Raw genomic sequence first — 20,076 nt, 5'->3', positions numbered from 1 at the left:
TGTGTGTGTGTGTGTCTAGTGTGAGAGAGGGTGCATGTTACATTTAATTAGCACCGACTCATTTCTGCATGGTAGGTCTGATCCAACCACTACTCCCTGGCCCCACCCCTTCACTCTATACTTTACAGTCATCTGTCAGGGCAATCGCTCCCTCTCTCCATCCGTCCATCCTCCACTCTAAGCCCCACTCCATCCCTTCCATAAGGATCAAACCACACACTCTCTCTCACACACACATCCCCTTCTCTTTCCTTCTATCTGGACCACTTGGAGAAAATGTAAGGACACAAAAGTGGGGGAAATAGGGAAGAGAGAGAAAAGTGTATCAAGGAATAGACAAACAGGGGACAAGAGGAGAGCAGAAGAAGAAGAAGAGTAGGGGAGGACTTTATTGGATGACAGATAAGGGGAAGGAGTACCAGACTCAGACGGAGCAGCACAGCCGGACAGAATCACTTGTCTGCTCCATCAGTCCTGCAGGTACATTTGCCTGCCTGCCTGCCTGTCTGTCTGCCTGTTAACCTGTCTGGCTGCGTAAACATTGGCTTTGTAAACTGGGAGTTGCTCTATTAGAAATAACAACTAATTCCAGTTCTGTGGTTGCTTTGGACTGGTTTGGATGAGCCAGTTTTAGCTGCTGTTCTATTCTAAATTCTACAATTGAGTTTCTCTGCTTCTTACGTTTGACTCACTTCATACTCCATCTACACTGTAGATGCGTGAGGATCTGAGTGTGTGACTCACTGTGTGAGACTGAAACAATGCCCTCTCTTCTGTACAGTCTGGGGCTGGGAAACAGTGACCTAATCACCAAACACCAGTTCCTGGTTGACTACATCAATCGCTCAGTAATATGTAGTTTCATGATGTGCCAAGCACTGTATGACTAATGCTGAGCAATGAATGACCACAAATACTCCAGAGTATTTTGCTCCTGAGTGGCACAGCGGTCTAAGGCAGTGCATCTCAGTGGTAAAGGCATCACTACAGACACTGGTTCGATTCCAGGCTGTATCACAACTGGCAATGATTGGGAGTCTCATAGGGCGGCGCACAATAGGCCCAGCATTGTCCGGGTTAGGGTTTGGCTGTGGTAGACCGTCATTGTAAATAAGAATTTGTTCTTAACTGACTTGCCTAGTTAAATCAAATGAAAAAATACCACTGTCAAGCTGTGTGTGTGTGTGGAGTTGATTCAGCAAGTGTCTGACTGATTTTAGGATTATGCAGGGGCCGGGTTTACATTGAGTGAACAACGACTATAACAGTCAGGTGGGGGTCTCTAATACAAGTATAAGTATGTGTGTGTATATGGTGCGGGCCAGGCGTGCGTGTGAAGTATGGGCACAGGGTTACTGAGGGCATCGGGTACAAGGGATATGGTTTTCCCCCATGGAACAGCAGATGGATCACATTTCCCTGGAGGTGACTCTAGGAAAAGAGCTCTATTAATATAATGTTCTAATGCTAGAACAAGAACACACTATGCTAATACTAGCATGAAACCCCCTCAGGGCAGCTGGACCGCTGGGAGGAAAGGCTAATGCTAATTACATTTAAGCCACTAGCAAGAATGCTATCAATGATCAAATACATGCAGTACCCTACACAGTACACAATGTCACAATCGTTATAATAACTGGACCAAAGCGCAGAGTGATCTGGGTTCCACATCTTTTTTTATTTCTAAGTGAAACTCTCAGCAAAACAAAAACAAGAAATCTCAAAAACGAAACGTGCCGCTAACAACAGTGCTAACAGGCAACTATCCATAGACAACATCCCACCAAGCACAATGGGGAAATGGCTGCCTAAATATGATCCCCAATCCGAGACAATGATAATCAGCTGCCTCTGACTGGGAACCATACCAGGCCAACATAGAAATATAAATCACCTAGATGACCCACCCTAGTCACACCCCGACTTAACCAATATAGAGAATAAAAAGCTCTATATGGTCAGGGCGTGACACACAACTACTGTAGCCTAGAAAGTAAGGAAAGATGCTAAACACATTCACATGTAGGCCTACATAACAGCACAAGTGTTCTAGTTTGTGTGTCGGAACACTGCTAGGATAGGCTGTGTTATGTACTGTATTGCTATGTACTGACCTGTCCTGTTCTTGTCAAAGTACTTGCACATGAATCCCTGATTTATACATGTGTGACGTGTGAAAAGTAAAAATACCCCCCATGACGCATCACACAGAGGTCACTCCTAAAAGTCACTGACATTTTGGGTCCGTTCGGCTACACACACATCGTATATACCGCACGCACAATACATCTGGGCCAGTCCTGCTACACACACATCACGAGTACGCCACACACACTGGGCCAGCCAGTCCTACCAAACACGCACACACACACTCCTGGTCTTGCTCCATCTGAGCAGGCCCACAGCCTGAAAAGGTGAAAGGTCAGAGGGGGGTGAAATTTTGCCACAAGACGCATTCTTTTTCTGACCCCTAACCCCTGACCCCTCATCCAGTCCAGATGGTTAGAAACTGCTCTGGACACAGATAAGGCTTATGGGTGAATGAGTTCACAGGAGAGAGACACAGGGATCAATGGAAGTGAATGGCCTTAGAGGGGGCCAATACTAAAATACATTGTGGTGACTGACTGGTTTTAATTAAGATCAATGGAGATGACTGGTTTTAATGGGAATCTAGAGGTGATTGGTTTTGGAGATCAATTGACTGGTTTCCGGATAGAGCTGATTCTGCCTCAGACAGACACCATGTTGTCACTGACACACACCCACTTAAATTGTCTCTGTGGTACAGCATACCCTGTTGCTGTTGTAAATTTACGATAAAATCATGGAATGGTTTTGAGTACCGTATAAAAACCAGGTAGACTCTTTTCAAAACACACACACACACACACACACACACACACACACACACACACACACACACACACACACACACACACACACACACACACACACACACACACACACACACACACACACACACACACACACACAACACACACACACTCTTGGTGATTATCACTGCGGGGCAGATAGCTCTAAATGCCCTGAGAAAAGCTCTTTATCACTAACAGGGCTAACTCTATTAGTCTGATTAAAGATACCACTCAGCCCTGCAGGATAGCATCAACCCGTGTGTGTGTTTGTTTGTTTGTGCTTGTGTGCTGCTTCATCACGATTAATCTCACTTTTAATCACTCAAGACCGTATCCTCACTTACTGAATCCTTACTTGAGATATATAGTGTATGCATACGTTCAACATCCATTGGTAGTGGATGAGGTAAATTACCCCTAATTAGGAATGGGCATTTGAAATGACTTCACTATTCAAATAATATCATGCATTTTTGGGGATATGCGGATAGTCGAAATACACTTGATATTTTTTTTACTTCAATGGGGACTTGCTCGTGTGACTCAGGAGAGGCGCTCTACTTGTTGTTTCAGCACAGGCAGGTGGAGGAGGGACACGAGAGGAGCAGGGACCGGGGTGTCTGATATGGAGGGAGTGGACTCGCGCAAGTTGGCGTGTCATCTTCAATGATTGGACATGCCAACCTGGACATGCCAACCTGGACATGACAAACGGGACATATTTCCCGTAACGGTTTAAACCGGCCAGGCAAAAAAAAGTAGATCTCATACATTGTAACATATTCAAGAGTACACAAACTACATTTCACAAATCAATTTAGTGATAAAAAGATGGCCTCAACTGTACATGTAACATAATGTACAGTTTACGCTCTTAAATGATTAACTTGCGACGACAGCTCTTCACTTGTCACCTGGAAAATCTCTCTCCATTTAGGTCATTGAGGCTAGTATTTGTTGAGCTAGTTGCCATGACACCCATACCTACAAAAGCCAACAAGGATCAAATTAAGAAATTATTCCTTAGCGGAATGAGAAAATGCATTTCTCAGCTGGCAGATTTGGAATCAGATGCAGACATTGCAATACGATTCAAGATCAAATCAAATCACATTTTATTGTTCATATACACAGGGTTAGCAGATGTTATTGTGAGTGTAGCGAAATGCTTGTACTTCTAGTTCCGACAGTGCAGTAGTATCTAACAGAGCGGCATAGATGGTATAAAATACACTATATACATATGAGATGAGTAATGCAAGATATGTAAACACTATTAAAGTGGCATTATTAAAGTTACTATTGATCAATGTATTAAAGTGGCCAATGGCTTGAAGTCTGTATGTAGGCAGCAGCCTCTCTGTGTTAGTGATAGCTGTTTAACAGGCCTTGAGATACAATGGTTTGCGAAAGTATTCATCCCCCTGGCATTTTTACTATTTTGTTGCCTTACAACCTGGAATTAAAATAGATGTTTTGGGGGGTTGTTTCATTTGATTTTCACAACATGCCTACAAGTTTGAAGATGCAATTTTGTTGGGGTGAAACAAACAAGAAATAAGACAAAAAAAACTGAAAACTTAAGTGTTCATGACTATTCACCCCGCCCCAATCGGATTAAGGTCTGGGCTTTGACTAGGCCAAGAAATTTAAATGTTTCCCATTAAACCACTCAAGTGTTGCTTTAGCAGTATTCTTAGAATCATTGTCCTGCTGGAAGGTGAACCTCCGTCCCAGTCTCAAATCTCTGGACTGAAACTGAAACAGTTTTCCCTCAAGAATTTCCCTGTATTTAGCACCATCCATCATTCCTTCAATTCTGACCAGTTTCCCAGTCAGTGCAGATGAAAAACATGGTTTTCTCGGGGTGATGAGAGGTGTTGCGATTGTGCCAGACAGCGTTTTCCTTGATGGCCAAAAAGCTCAATTTTAGTCTCATCTGACTAAAGTACCTTCTTCCATATGTTTGGGGAGTCTCCCACATGCCTTTTGGCGAACACCAAACGTGTTTGCTTATTTTTTTCTTTAAGCAATGGCTTTTTTCTGGCCACTTTTCCGTTAAACCCAGCTCTGTGGCGTGTACGGCTTAAAGTGGTCCTATGGACAGATACTCCAATATCCGCTGTGGAGCTTTGCAGCTCCTTCAGGGTTATCTTGGTATCTTTGTTGCCTCTCTCATTAATGCCCTCCTCGCCTGGTTTGTGAGTTTTGGTGGGCGGCTCTCAATTGGCAAGTTTGTTGTGGTGCCATATTCTTTAAATGTTTAAATAATGAATTTGCTCCGTGGGATGTTCAAAGTTTTGGATATTTTTTTATAACCCAACCCTGATCTGTACTTCTCCACAACTTTGTCCCTGACCTGTTTGGAGAGCTCCTTGGACTTTATGGTGCCACTTGCTTGGTGGTGCCCCTTGCTTAGTGGTGTTGTAGACTCTGGGGCCTTTCAGAACAGATGTATATATACTGTGATCATGTGACAGGTCATGTGACACTTAAATAAAGTCCAACTGTGTGCAATCTAACTAATTATGTGACTTGGCTTTACTCCTCTCCCCCAATGTGCTTTGAGAGGGAGGTGAGGAATGTGGGAAACAAGGGGATAATCTCAATTGCATTTACTTGATTTCTCACGTCCTCCCCCCTCGCCCCCTTCTCAAAACCCATTGGATAAGAAGGTGAGAGGTGGAGACGAGAAGAGAGGATGCGACGAATCAAGGATATGCAATTGAGATTCTCTCAAGGACAGAGGAAGCAAGTATTTGTCTGGAGCTCACCCCCTTACCCAGAAGAACAGTCATTGGTCTATTATAATCAGGTCACATTGTGTGACGTCATGATGTGCACCAAAAGTTCCATCACATCTGAACAGGCTGAAACAAAACACTTAGCAGATTTAACTTCTTTAGGAAAACAGCCCTAATGTTGGAAACAAACATCATTATGTTGTCATCCAGAGTCACATTTAGATATAGCACACAATATTTTACATACAGCAGGTTTTTAAAGGACCAAAGAGTTTGGTCTGCTTTGTGTTTACATTTTTGCCATGGAAAAAACACTGATATCATCCTGGCCCTATCTCATAGTGTGTGTGTGGAAATATATATAAAAAAAACAGGAAATCAAGTTTTTAACTGCACTGACCATTTAACATTTTTAGACAGTGCCAGACTGACTAATTGACTGTGCTACCATAATACCCATGGCTGTCCAGAAACAACCCCTAGCCCCTACTGCCCAGAGTCTAGACACTTGTGGAGATCTGCGAGGGATTGATGGGTGGTGACATGGTGAGAGCTCCACCTTCCCCACCGAAAAGGCTTGGTGGAAATTTGGTGGTATTGTTTACTCCTGTCCAATCCTCTCAGACCTCCACAAGTGTCTAGGGGCAGGGGCTAGGGGTTGCTTCTGGACAGGACTCCACAACCTTCGAGGCGTTGGTTGGATGTTTCATTCGATTTCTATACACACATGGATTTGCACAGGTGTAAACTGGACACACCCACAGCACCCTATCAGGCTGATCAGACAGTTCTGAGTAGTTGAAGACCTTCTGTAGACAATGAAAGGATATATTTACACGTCTACTATTCACACTCATGCTTTATTCCAGCTAGTTAGATGTGCAACCACTGACTAACTATAGCTAGCAAGCATATCTCTAGTCTAGCAATAAAAACGGTTGTTTTATATATCAGTCAGCTAACCATTTACAGTAACCGCAGTTCATTACTAAGTCAATTCACACGAAATCTTACTTTATCTTGGCAGTGTGGCACAATATGGGGAGCTATTAATAGATTAATTAATTGATAATAGATTCATAGATTCATGGAATGGCGTTAGAAGGGTGAACTCCTAATTTGAACGGATAGGAAGTGTAGGCTGTGCACTTAACCAATGACAGGCATTCCAAATTTAACCCCACCCCATGTGAAAATCTAAATATTAAGCAGTTGTTTTTGGTTTTATATGCAAAAATTAAAACCAACCCACTTTTTATTTTTCTATTTCTATTCAAAAACAAACAAGCCATTTTCAGGTTCCTGGTTGGTCCATTTGAACTCTGAAAACAAACAGTGAAAACATCCACAGACTGTAATCTTACCTCAGGAATCTTGACATAATGTTGTCCACAACATAGGCTAATTATCTTGACTGCTGTGACAACATAGACACCAAAATGTTTTGTCAATTGTCCAGATCAACATTAATTCCCGTACTTTGGCTGTTGTTCTGTCACGTGCAGTATCACACCAGCTTTTCATCTATTGACTGTCATTCAAAAAGTTATTTCCTGAATGAGCTGATGTTGTGTGATAATTTCCCCACTTAACTAAACAGTTAAACATCAAATGTGTATCAAACAACTATAATGCATCATTATTGAAGAACTCTGTTAATGACAGCATACATTTTGCTTGATTCTTCTTGTTAAAGTTACTCTTTCAGTTAGAAGCATACGATTTTGCAATCCATACATTATTTTGGATATGTGTGCCCATGAAAACTGTTTTCACACCGTAACATTGGGAGATACAAAATGTTATGATGTTACAGTACACTTCCGAGGTCTCCATTCAAAAAAGAGTCTGACAGCAATATCCAATATTCAGTATCCAATATCCATATCATCAACACAATTCCGTCTTCCACTCTCCTGGCTTACTTGGATACTAGCAGGGGCGCAACTTTCACTGGGGACAGGGGGGACATGCCCCCCCAACACACATTCTGAAATAGCATTTTTGTCCCCCCCCAGTTTTATAATTGGAATGTGATACAAAACGAGGTAACAGTGTGCTTTAGGACCATTCGAACACCTCCAAGTGGTCGGGTAGGCTGTTTGGAGTGTTTATCCCACTGGATTAAAAAACAAAAAGTTATTCCCCCCCACTTCTAAAACTAAAGTTGCGCCCCTGGATACTAGTGTGTCAGTAGCTTAGTATAGGGATAGTTATGAAGGCTAAAACTGACCAATATGATATCCCCTCAGGCCCATTTTGACCAGACTGTGTTTCTCATCTTTTCTTTCATTATGGTTGTTGTTCATTTTGACCTTTTGGGTCAGCAAAATAACATGTTTCTGTGTTTCAGAAATTCTAGCCGACTTTTTAATCAACTTGAAGTGGTACAAAAATCTATACTTCATCCCAGGTCAAGTAGCAACCACCTATTTTGCAGTCCAAGGATATATTGGTGATGTTGAGGCCTGCAGTTTCTTCCTCCTAAAGCCACTATTGAAGATGTGTTATTGTTAAATCAATAGTAAATTTAGCCTCCTACAAGCACAAAGTTAACGACCACTTTAGTGTCTGAGTCGGTGGGAGAAGTCAGATTGATGAAACGTGTCTGGGGAGATGTTCTGCTCATAGAATGAGGTCAAGGAACATTTCCGTCCTCCTTTCCGTAGAAAGGGGTAACACATTTGTTGATTGTTTTCCTTTGGTTTAAAGGCAGTAATACATTTTATGGGGGGTTAGGAAATGAAGCAGTTTCAGGAAAGGGCAGGGAGCGCAGGTTGCAAACTCTGACATGGATCAACCACTAGCCTATGGTCTATTTAGATCTGTGGTGATAGAGTTATCTAGTCACTGGTGTCACCACGGCAGAATATTTGGCTAAATACTGCCCCCTATTGGATTGACCAACACATTTCAGCTTTCACATGCTAAGCAGAGAGGTGGTAATGAATAACCAAGCATTTTTATTCAAGCAAGTGTCAAAACACTTCAATGTATTATACTGAATAAGACTCTTGTGAGTTTAGAGTATTGACATTTATTTTGGCAGCAGAGTGAGCACAATTCAGGGCCACTAAGCCAGCACATATAATTCTAAAGTGCTGTTAAATTTGACCCTTTCTCTCCAGTGTGGTAGTGTGTGTGTGCTTGCCCCGGGGAGCGATTCGCTAATGTCTACATTTCCTGATCCAAAGCCACAAGCATGTCACACAAGACCACAGTGCACTCTGGGGGTCTACAGTATTATAGTATAGAAAGTTTTCCATTAGGATCGGAGAGAAACAGTCTGCATATAAACACAGCAAAAACTTACTGGCCAGTCTAGTTCCTCATGTACATAACCTCATAGCCCAGACAGTGATGGAGAAATTAAAACGGAACTTACAGATGAAATACTCCAGCTATTTGACAATTACAACTATCATTATCAATAATTCAATTTTTTTTTAAAGGGCCAAAGATAAAAGGCATGAAGCTGACGTCCCATTAATGGCTTTATATTCATCAACCCTGGGTGACTGTACTGTACTTGACACAATGTTCTCTAAACAAAGACAGAGGTTAACATCCACTGGGACAAGAACATCACATTCTTTCCTCACCCCTTCCTGTGCACGTGAGTGTGTGTTGTGTAACTGCCAATATGTCTTACTTAAATAAAAAATAATGTGTGTGTGTGTGTGTGTGTGTGTGTGTGTGTGTGTGTGTGTGTGTGTGGACTGTCATTTCCCAGCTGGTTCTCTTCCACTCTCTCGTGGTAACATCCAGAATAAGAAGCTTTGGGTTTTTCACAATGCAGGGGTACAGAGTCATAAAACCATTGACCTGTGATGTCAGAACGGTTGCATGTGAGATCCATGTGTCTTTGAGGGCCAAAGCGCATCTTTAAACTTTCCCTCTCTCCCCCTGACAGGTAGTGTGTGTCTGATGTTTAGGATCACTCCATCCTCTCTCTATCAATCATCTCTGTAGCACTCTGAAGCAATGCCAGAAGAATGTAGGATCTGATGGCTGTGGATGGATGGCAAACACAGGTGTGTGTGTGCGTACGTGAATGTGATATGCGTAAACTGCAAACTTCTCTCTACCTTGCAAGCATACTGTATCCATCCCACAGAAATACACATCAGTCTCACATGTGAGCGTGCAAACACACAGGCAAAAAGACACACCAGTGTAATTTCAAATGCTTCCCCCTATCCAGAGATTGACCTTCAGTCAAGAGAATTTAGTACAATCTTAATTTTGCAGGAGAGGACTCACACACCATCTTATATCCTCACTCCACATTTCATTACATCAGACTGACATCCAAATGGACTCTGCTTTGCTTTCCACACTTGAGTCCATGTTACGCCGTTGTGATTGACAGGCATACTCTGCTTGGAAAAAGAGAGGTCTACAGTCGGAAAGAGTGATTTTAAGTATGTTTAAAGCCAAGAGACTGCATCCAGCCAAGAAAATAACCAGTAAAATTATTGGGAATCGTATAGAGATATATTACCCTCTGAGGGCAGTTTAGCCAAAATAATAACAATAAATAAGGGACATTGCATCAGGTCATATGCATCAGTTATATTAGTGTGGGAGAACGAAGCACTAACCACGCATGTGTGAAACTCCAGAGGCCAGAAGTGGGAACTCTCCAAAGACAAGAAACAGAGAGAGACAAACTACACATATAACTGATTCATAAGCGGTAAAAAGTCTCTAGAATCTCTAACCATTGTATCAAATGATCCATATTACAGTATTAGACTAGTAAAACCTACAAAGCAAACCTCTTGTGCAGGGTGACTCATCACAATGGCAGCCAGCTTGTTAAGTCCTATGAATTGTGATTTTCTCTCGTACAGTTTCAAAGGTAGGAGAAGGTTCACACTGTTCACCATAGACATTTCCTGGATTGTGGACATGTTTTTTTTTTCACTTCATTGCGCATGACTTTTTCCTCTGGTGCCATACCATGAACAGTACACAATAAAACGTAATATCTGTGAAAACTGCCTCACCCCCAAGATTCCATAAAACCCTGCTTCTCTGAGGGCCGCAGAATCCTAACTTGATGTCAGCTAACTTGAGTGAATGTGCATAGAGTATTAGAGATTCAACCTGAGACGACCCGGGATCAGAATATTAAACCACATTAATAGGCATAAACAGCTCCCCTACATATCAACATATGACTTCATAAGGGTCACGACGGTTCAGCTAATTCCTTTTACTTTGTTTTCCCATCAGAGCTGACTCAGTAGGCCACGGTGTATAAAGCAGCGCTGAGATTTGCTTTGAGCCTTTGATCTCTGTGGTAATGGTTCGCTGTCTGAAACGTAACTCGGACTCGTGTCACTAATATAAGTGTTTTACAATCAGCAGAAAACCTCTTCTCCAATCCTGGAAGGGGAGCCCAAGTAAAAAAAATTGGGAACCCCTGCCCTACTGGACACCCGTTCCAATATGTCTGGCACATTTACTAGCTCTCCATAGAAGCAGAAAGAGAGAGAGAAAAAAAGTAATGAACTCTCCTCCTGAGAAAGAAGTAACTGAGCCATTTTCTAACAGAAGAGAGGTGAAGAGAATGGGTGGTGATGATAGTTTTGTTCCATTTCGCGAGGAGTTGATCAGAAAACTGCCAGGGTGATTCTCATGAAACCAGTTTTACCATGGCAGTAGAAAATTGAGTTAGAAAACCATGATGTATCTTCAGCAGGCCATCAGGACATCAGACTGCTAAACAGAAATCACTAACTGAGAGAGGCTGCTGCCCACATTGAGACCCAATCACTTCCACTTAAATAAATGGATCACTAGTCACGTTATACAATGCACTCTAAATAATGCCACTTTAATAATGTTTACATATCTTACATTACTCATATCACATGTATACCTCCTATGCTGCTTGGCCATCGCATACCTAGTTTATGGCACAGTTTCTTATTTGAAATAAATTCTAAATTTCCACCTAAATTTAAAAAATGTTCTCCTTAAATTCTCATTACCGGAATGCGTCCGGATTAAATTCTCAGATAATTTTAGAACATTTTACTTTAGAAAAACCTAACTTATTTGAATAAAACACAAAATATGTTGCTATAGTTTGTCTATAAATAATAAAAATTGTATACTAGTTGAATTTTTTCAAGTTTTCAATTCAACCATAATGCATCATCTGGAAGAGTATTCCTTAGTTCCTTTAATTTCTTCACTTATATGTCTTCAGAATGAGGAACTTATTCTGAAACAACCTCTTTACTACACTTGACCTTCTCATTACCAAAATGATGAAAAAGCTCAAATTGGGAAAAACTTAGAGAACCTTTACTTTACCAACATTGAGGCATGAATGGGCTTTAATGATTTGCTGGCTGATACATTATGGCTGTCATCTATTACTTGCAGATTGAGCTAAGGCCTCATTAACGAAACACACATTTCTGTCACGTTCTGACCTTAGTTCCTTTGTTTTGTCTTTTGTTTAGTATGGTCAGGGCATGAGTTGGGTGGGTTGTCTATGATTTTCTATTTCTGTGTTTGGCCTGGGGGATATCACCGCCCCAAGGCTGAGCTGGAGGCAGCGAAAGCTGAGAGGCGGTGGTCTGAGGAGGCAGCACGGCGTCGCGGTTGGAAGCCCGAGAGGTAGCCCCAAAAATATATTGGGAGGGGGAACACGGGGAGTGTGGCTAAGTCAGGTAGGAGACCTGAGCCAACTCCCCGTTATGCCGTGAGGCGCATGGTGTCCCCGGTGCGTGTGCATAGCCCGGTGCGGTACATTGCAGCGCCTCGTATCGGCCGGGCTAGAGTGGGCATCGAGCCAGGTGCCATGAATCCGGCTCAGCGCATCTGGTCTCCAGTGCGTCTCCTCTGGCCGGTGTACGTGGCACCAGCCTTATGCATGGTGTCCCCGGTTCGCATTAAACCAGGTAAGGTTGGGCAGGCTAGGTGCTCAAGAGCTCCAGTGCGCCTTCACGGTCCGGTATATCCGGTGCCACCTCCACGCACCAGCCCTCCGGTGGCAGCCCCCCGCACCAGGCTGTCTCTCCGTCTTCTCCCTACAGGTGCTCCCGCCTGTCCAGCGCTGCCAGAGCCTTCCTCCTGCCCAGCACTGCCAGAGTCTCCCGTCTGTCCTGAGCTGCCAGAGTCTCCCGTCTGTCCTGAGCTGTTAGCACTGTTAGTGCCTTTATGCAAGGCATTTGGGATTAACCAATGACACTGTTTGATGATTTATTGGGTTACTAAATCTCTAAGAGAGCTCAGTAGTTTTTCAATGACAAACTATGCAACACTAATTATCATTACCGCAATACACCGACATTTAGGAAATATTAGGAAAAATGAAATGTATACTTATTAAGTAATTTGAGATTAACCTGATAGGGTGCCTTTTAATCTTTATCCAAATATATGTACATATTACAGTTGTGGATCAAAGTTTTGAGAATGACACAAATATTAATTTCCACAAAGTTTGCTGCTTCAGTGTCTTTAGATATTTTGTCAGATGTTACTATGGAATACTGAAGTATAATTACTGTCATGCCCTGACCTTAGTTATCTTTGTTTTCTTTATTATTTTGGTTAGGTCAGGGTGTGACAAGGGAGGTTGGTTTAGTTTTTGTATTGTCGAGGTGTTTTTGTCCTGTCTAGGTGTTTTTGTATATCTATGGGGTTTTAGTATGTCTAGGTATATGTAGGACTATGGTGGCCTGAATTGGTTCCCAATCAGAGACAGCTGTTTGTCGTTGTCTCTGATTGGGGATCCTATTTAGGTTGCCATTTTCCATTTTGGTTTTGTGGGTTATTGTCTATGTGTAGTTTCATGTCAGTACTCGTGTTATAGTGTCACATTCGTTTTGTTAAGTGTTCTTTGTTTAAATAAAGAAGAATGTATTCATATCACACCGTGCCTTGGTCTCCTCGTTATGACGAACGTGACAATTACAAGCGTTTCATAAGTGTCAAAGGCTTTTATTGACAATTACATGAAGTCTTCAATCCGCCCTGGCATGCTGTCAATTAACTTCTGGGCCACACCCTGACTGATGGCAGCCCATTCTTGCATAATCAATGCTTGGCGTTTGTCAGAATTTGTGGGGTTTTGTTTGTCCACCCGCCTCTTGACGATTGACCACAAGTTCTCAATGGGATTAAGGTCTGGGGAGTTTCCTGGCCATGGACCCAAAATATTGATGTTTTGTTCCCCGAGCCACGTTGTCACCAAACTGTTCCTGGATGGTTGGGAGAAGTTGCTCTCGGAGGATGTGTTGGTACCATTCTTTATTCATGGCTGTTAGGCAAAATTGTGAGTGAGCCCACTCCCTTGGCTGAGAAGCAACCCCACACATGAATGGTCTCAGGATGCTTTACTGTTGGCATGACACAGGACTGATGGTAGCGCTCACCTTGTCTTCTCCGGACAAGCTTTTTTCCAGATGCCCCAAACAATCGGAAAGAGGATTCATCAGAGAAAATGACTTTACCCCAGTCCTCAGCAGTCCAATCCCTGTACCTTTTGCAGAATATCAGTCTGTCCCTGATGTTTTTCCTGGAGAGAAGTGGCTTATTTTGCTGCCCTTCTTGACACCAGGCCATCCTCCAAAGGTCTTTGCCTCACTGTGTGTGAAGATGCACTCACACCTACCTGCTGCCATTCCGAGCAAGCTCTGTACTGGTGGTGCCCCGATCACGCAGCTGAATCAACTTTAGGAGATGGTCCTGGTGCTTGCTTGACTTTCTTGGGCGCCCTGAAGCTTTCTTCACAACAATTGAACCGCTCTCCTTGAAGTTGTTGATGATCCAATAAATGGTTGATTAAGGTGCAATCTTACTGGCAGCAATATCCTTGCCTGTAAAGCCCTTTTTGTGCAAAGCAATGATGACGGCACGTGTTTCCTTGCAGGTAACCATGATTGACAGAGGAAGAACAATGATTCCAAGAACCACCCTCCTTTTGAAGCTTCCAGTCTGTTATTCAAACTCAATCAGCATGACAGAGTGCTCTCCAGCCTTGTTCTCGTCAACACTCACACCTATGTTAACAAGAGAATCACTTCACTGACATGATGTCAGCTGGTCCTTTTGTGGCAGGGCTGAAATGCAGTGGAAATGTTTTTTGTGGATTCAGTTCATTTGCATGGCAAAGAGGAACTTTACAATTAATTTAAATTAATCTGATCACTCTTCATAACATTCTGGAGTATATTCAAATTGCCATCATTCAAACTGAGGCAGCAGACTTTGTGAAAATTAATATTTGTGTCATTCTCAACTTTTGGCCACGACTGTACTTGTAAACACAAGTAATTGACAAAAAACAAGATTCAGAAAAGGTTGTGTGTTGCGGTAATGAGAAATTACAAAAACATTTTAATAGTTTACTTTAAAATATATTTGTTTTCAGTGTTATTTTTAACTGAGGCCTTTTCATTAAATGAGCGATGTTAAAATATTATAAATTGATTTGTTCATAACTTTTTGGTACTTTGAAAACTTTTGGGGTAATGAGAATTTTTGCATTGGTAGTTGTGGAAATTGCATAATACCTTATCAATAAACATAATTAGGAAAGATATCAATACAGATCTTAGTGATCCAAGAGGAATTATGGTGAAAAATGTGTTGCTTTTTTTCTCACAAAGTTTTTTTTGTCTAGTGCCAGTTTCTTGAGAATCACCCACTACCCAGTCACCCTCCCTAAGAAGTGACCACCGTAGGACATAACCTTAATGACCATGGCACCTAGCCACCTAACCTGAGTAGGAGGGAACCTTAATCTGAACCTAGGCCTCCCACAACAGGTGGATATTATCTGGCTATTGGGAGTGAATGGGTAGACACAGGTTGGACAAGTCAGGCACTTTCTCAGACATTTATTAATGGTTTATTAAACATGTACTAATCCTCTCTATGGTTTATTAGCGTTAATGGTTACATAACATGACTCAGAATGTCAGTGAATAAATGTGCATTCATAGACTGAAGTCATGTTTACATTAATCAAGCTTTAAAATGGCATCTGGGTTTGAGGCGATATTTAATAAGAGGGCAAGCGAGCGGTGAAAGTGTGTGTGAGTGTATCACCATGTAAAATATAGGAGCTATTTAATGGGTGGGAGGTGAAAGGGTGTGTGTACACACTTGTGACCATGTTTTCATTCCAAAGTGTTCATTATTTTTTATCCCGGTGCAGCCGGTGGCCTTCCGTGGAGACGGGGCAGACAGGCGAGACGCGGGTAGCACTCCATGGTTAAGAAAATAAACCAAGGAGCCAATGGGCGTTGCCAGTCTGTCTGCAAGGGGAAAGCCCTCAACTGGGCACTTACAATTAGGTGTGTGTTGTGTATGCGCAAATTAGTCTGCATTTGTCTGCAGAGATTAAGCCTATGTCCATACGTGTATAAGCATGAGTGCATATCTGTGAGTGTGTCCAGATAAGTGCACGTAGTGGGCTAGCAGGATGGACGGGGCAAGAGAGCATGCATGACCTAGTCCAAAGGAAACAAAAATCAAGTCAGTAGAAAATATCAGCCAAACTAAAGACATAATATAACATCATCATACCCTGTAAAAGTGTTCAGCTCAAAACCTCAAAATATGTCTGCTCACAATGTAGGCATGTGTGGTGTGTGTGTGTGTATGTGTGTGTGTGTGTGTGTGTGTGTGTGTGTGTGTGTGTGTGTGTAGACCTCAGCTGTGTGTGTCCTCCAAGATGATACCTGTGTGGCTGTGAGTCGTAGGTTGGAAGTACCTGCTGTAAGAATGGGACCTCATAAAAGGCCTCTGTGTTACTTTATCATTCCTTCCATCCCAGTAAACGAGTGGAGGGATGAATGCCAGAAAGGAAAGGGAGTCCAGATTGAGCTTCTGTTATCCGAGATCCTTGGGACGTCCCTACCATAAACCATAGCCCTAACCCTAACCCTTACCCTAACTTTAAGCATAACCCTTACCTAACCCTAACCTTAACCATAACCCTTACCTAACCTTAACCATAACCCTAACCTTAACCATAACCCTTATCTAACCCTAAACCTGTTACATTTCAATTTCAATGGGGTGATGTCAGACTTGGGACGTTCCAAAGATTCCATTTAGACTTTTCTGTCCAGATAGTACCATCTGTCTTAGTAATTGATACGGAGAGGATCACAACTCAGATAGGCTGACAGCTCTCGCACACACACACACACACACACACATGCACAATCACCTTTCCTATAACCTATAATCCACTTTTTCTATAAGCCATTCTGTTTGTTTCTCTTGTTTAGAAAGATGGGCTGTTTTGATGACAACATCCAGCTGTTGCCTAAATCCTCACTCCCCCACTCTTGTGTTGGAACATCTGACTCATCTCTCACTGTTGTAGAACTTTGAAAAAACTTGTCCTGTTTCTAGTGTAATTTTTGTTTGTGTACATGCATGTGTGTTAGCAGGCCTATCATGTGTGCATAATGCATACGTGTGCTTTCTGTGTATGCGCCCACCTACTGGCTAGGTTTGGGACACACAGCTGTGTGTGTGTGAGCCTTTAAAATCCTGAATATAGTTAACGCTTTGGCTGGGTATTCAAATTATTCTCTTATAGATTGGGATCTGCAGAGATACTATTAGGCCTGGATATACGACTTAATATAATCTGCGGTTGGACCAGCATTGTTTGCTGTTGCTGTAACCTGTTGGGAGTCAGCGTTGAGAACACATATACACTACACATAGACGCACACACACACAGTTCATCTCCTCATATGGTCAGTAATTAAGCCCTTGGTCTCTGGCACGCTCCTTATGCCTGCCAAGCCGTCAGCCAGACCTCCCAGTCAATTATGTGCTAACAGAGAAACTATGAGATGACATAAGGGTGATATAAGCAACATAAGCAAACATGCTAAATCTATTTTTTTTTTGCCCTGGGCGGCTGGTTATGACAAGGTGCCTAACACTTTACATTAGTTGTAATAGAGTCATCAAACATGTAACTGATACACACAAAGCACTCGTTCATTGATTCAAACAAGAAATAGGCTTACCTGAGTGCTCAGCTTCAAATTATATCACCATCTATTGTCACTGCACTAACCTCCCTTTACTGCCTCCATATTCTCCTTCCCCACTCTTGTACTACCTGTCCATAAATCTCTCCCTCACTCTTCTTCCCAGGTGGATCCACAGATACGTTCCCGTAGCAACAGCCCCAACATGGCTGCCTGGAACAGTAATGGCTCACAGAACTCCGTGGCCCACCTCAACCCCCTCAAGGGCACCGTCCTGAGGGACAGCATGGGGGGAGGAAAGGGGGGAGAGAGGGGGAAAGACCTGTCCAGGGATGACCTTGTGTTCCTCCTCAGTATAATGGAGGGAGAGCTGCAGGTGAGGACAGGACAGAACGGTTGTGTTCTAATATTTCTGGATCTAGGTTTACAGTAGATGTTTCATCCACAATCATGGCCGCTGTGCTCTATAAGCTAACAAGATCAGGATGGTAGTATGCGGGCTAGTAACCCATAGCTCAGACTTGGCCAAACCACAATAGGGCCAAATCCTTTTAAGCATAAATGCGAGTGTTACATCGCACATTGACATCGCCAATTGCTCCGAACTGAGTTGAGACCAGCTGTAGATGAGCTGTAGAGGAAACAGAATGAATCAGACTCTAATAAAATAGCCTATTGTGACTAACTAAAACCATGAGTAAAACACTCCTAGACATGCCTCACAGAACGTGACACACACACAGCCTAAACCGCAGCTGCATAAGAAAGACTTGGGAGTGCAATCTCTTTTTCATCTCTATCATTCTGCATCCCTCCTTTTTTATTACATCTGTCCATCCCACCAGGCCAGAGACGAGGTGATCACGTTCCTGAAAGCAGAGAAGATGGATTTGGCTCTGTTGGAGGCCCAGTATGGCTTTCTCACCCCAGTAGAAGTGCTCCGGGCCTTGCAGAGAGACTCACTCCAGGCCCAGGCTTCTGAGGCCCAGGTGGCCCCACAGCAGGATGTCTACGAGAAACCCATGGTTGAGGTATCAGGAGATTAACGCTAAGATTGAAAACACAGCCACTGTTAAAACCACCAGTCACACATAGGCTTGTATAGGCTTTAAGGCATGGGTTTTGAAGTAGAAAGCTAATGATAAACCATTGGCCCTTTGCCCGTTTCCAGCAACGCAATGAGAGCCACGGTGTCTTCAACCCTTTCTTCAAGTACTTCTCTCTCTTTCTGTGTTAGCTGGACCGGTTGGTGGAGACTGGAAAGCAGAGCTACAGGCGGATGCTGGAGCAGCTGCTGCAGGTGGAGTGCTCCCACAGTGGCGCCCTCTGCAGGCTGGAGGAGCAGGATCAGCAGCATCGTGCCTTCCTGCAACGCAGCGATGACCTCACCTGTCTACTGGAGCAGGACCGCGAGAGGTCAGTGACACCCACCAACCGCAACAGGACCCGTGTTGGAAATGCTACCTAGGCTAAGAGCAGGGGCTCTACCATATTAGGGTAATCTATCCTATCAGATCAGAGGTCACATAGGGAAAGAGATCAGAGGGTAGAGGAGATTATCTAAGGACATTGGAACCAATCCATCTGTACCCTGTAATGTAACAAAGTTTAAGGGCTGCAGATTCCTCTGTTGCAACCAAGAGAGTAGTCTATAATGTGATTTCCATGGCTGAGTGAGTGTGTAGGGCCACTGTGACCACAATGTGTTCATATACGCAGCAGTGTAGTGCTGCTAACCTCAGGCCTGTTCTTATAACTACTATCCTCACTCACGGACCATTACCCCTGCTCACTCCTTAATCACTCTCAGTCCCTTAGAAACACACATGTTAGCATGCACACACACACACACACACACACACACACACGCACACGCACACACACACGCACACGCACACGCACACACACACACGCACACACACACACACACACACACACACACACACACACACACACACACACACACACACACACACACACACACACACACACACACGCACACACACATTTGCAACCCTTTGACTTGGCAGTGTGAAACTATTTTTTTATTGGTCGCTATTGTGCCAGTGAAACAAATGTAGCTAGTCACGACAGTTCGGTTCGCAATTTGATTTTCTTTTTTAATTATCATGATTTATTCAAACAGTAATGTTCATTTGATCAGAAATGTCCCTGTTCTGCTATCGGCTGCTGTGTGAGCGAGTCACTCCCTCGTGCACGGAGGAGAGAGAGGAGCATTCTTAAAAGCACAACCATTACCACCTGTGCTACATAGTATATGGTGTTGATACATCCCGTGTAGCGGAGTGGGCCATTTGTGGGGAATTGGCCGATATCAAGTAGCCTGTATAGGCCTAGTGATGGAAAGTTTTTGTAGGATATTACATTTACTGATAGATGAATCAATTAGCCTACATGGTTATCTAGTAACATTGTCATATTTAAAGTTGACAATCT

General features: G+C 43.0%; 1 protein-coding gene across 1 annotated transcript; it reads left to right on the top strand.

Moving 5' to 3' along the window:
- The first annotated feature begins 184 nt into the window (after nt 1-184).
- On the top strand, nt 185-19,087 carry LOC118943636 (filamin A-interacting protein 1-like). Its single transcript, XM_036959585.1, has 4 exons — nt 185-480; nt 17,786-17,995; nt 18,465-18,650; nt 18,857-19,087. The coding sequence occupies exons 2-4, from the start codon at nt 17,825-17,827 to the stop codon at nt 19,085-19,087; spliced, it is 588 nt and encodes a 195-aa protein (XP_036815480.1). The 5' UTR covers nt 185-480; nt 17,786-17,824.
- Nucleotides 19,088-20,076: the final 989 nt, after the last annotated feature.

This window comes from Oncorhynchus mykiss, chromosome 22 (assembly GCF_013265735.2).
Source record: "Oncorhynchus mykiss isolate Arlee chromosome 22, USDA_OmykA_1.1, whole genome shotgun sequence".
NCBI lineage: Eukaryota > Metazoa > Chordata > Actinopteri > Salmoniformes > Salmonidae > Oncorhynchus > Oncorhynchus mykiss.
The sequence above is the reverse complement of the archived record's forward strand: the minus strand, read 5'-3'. Positions and strand labels throughout refer to the sequence as shown.

Bases quoted from the DNA above. Each gene is read 5' to 3' on its own strand.
- LOC118943636 (XM_036959585.1), top strand. From the start codon at position 17,825: ATGGCTGCCTGGAACAGTAATGGCTCACAGAACTCCGTGGCCCACCTC. The intron at 17,996-18,464 runs GTGAGGACAGGA...CCATCCCACCAG, and splicing joins TAATGGAGGGAGAGCTGCAG to GCCAGAGACGAGGTGATCAC. The intron at 18,651-18,856 runs GTATCAGGAGAT...TTTCTGTGTTAG, and splicing joins ACGAGAAACCCATGGTTGAG to CTGGACCGGTTGGTGGAGAC.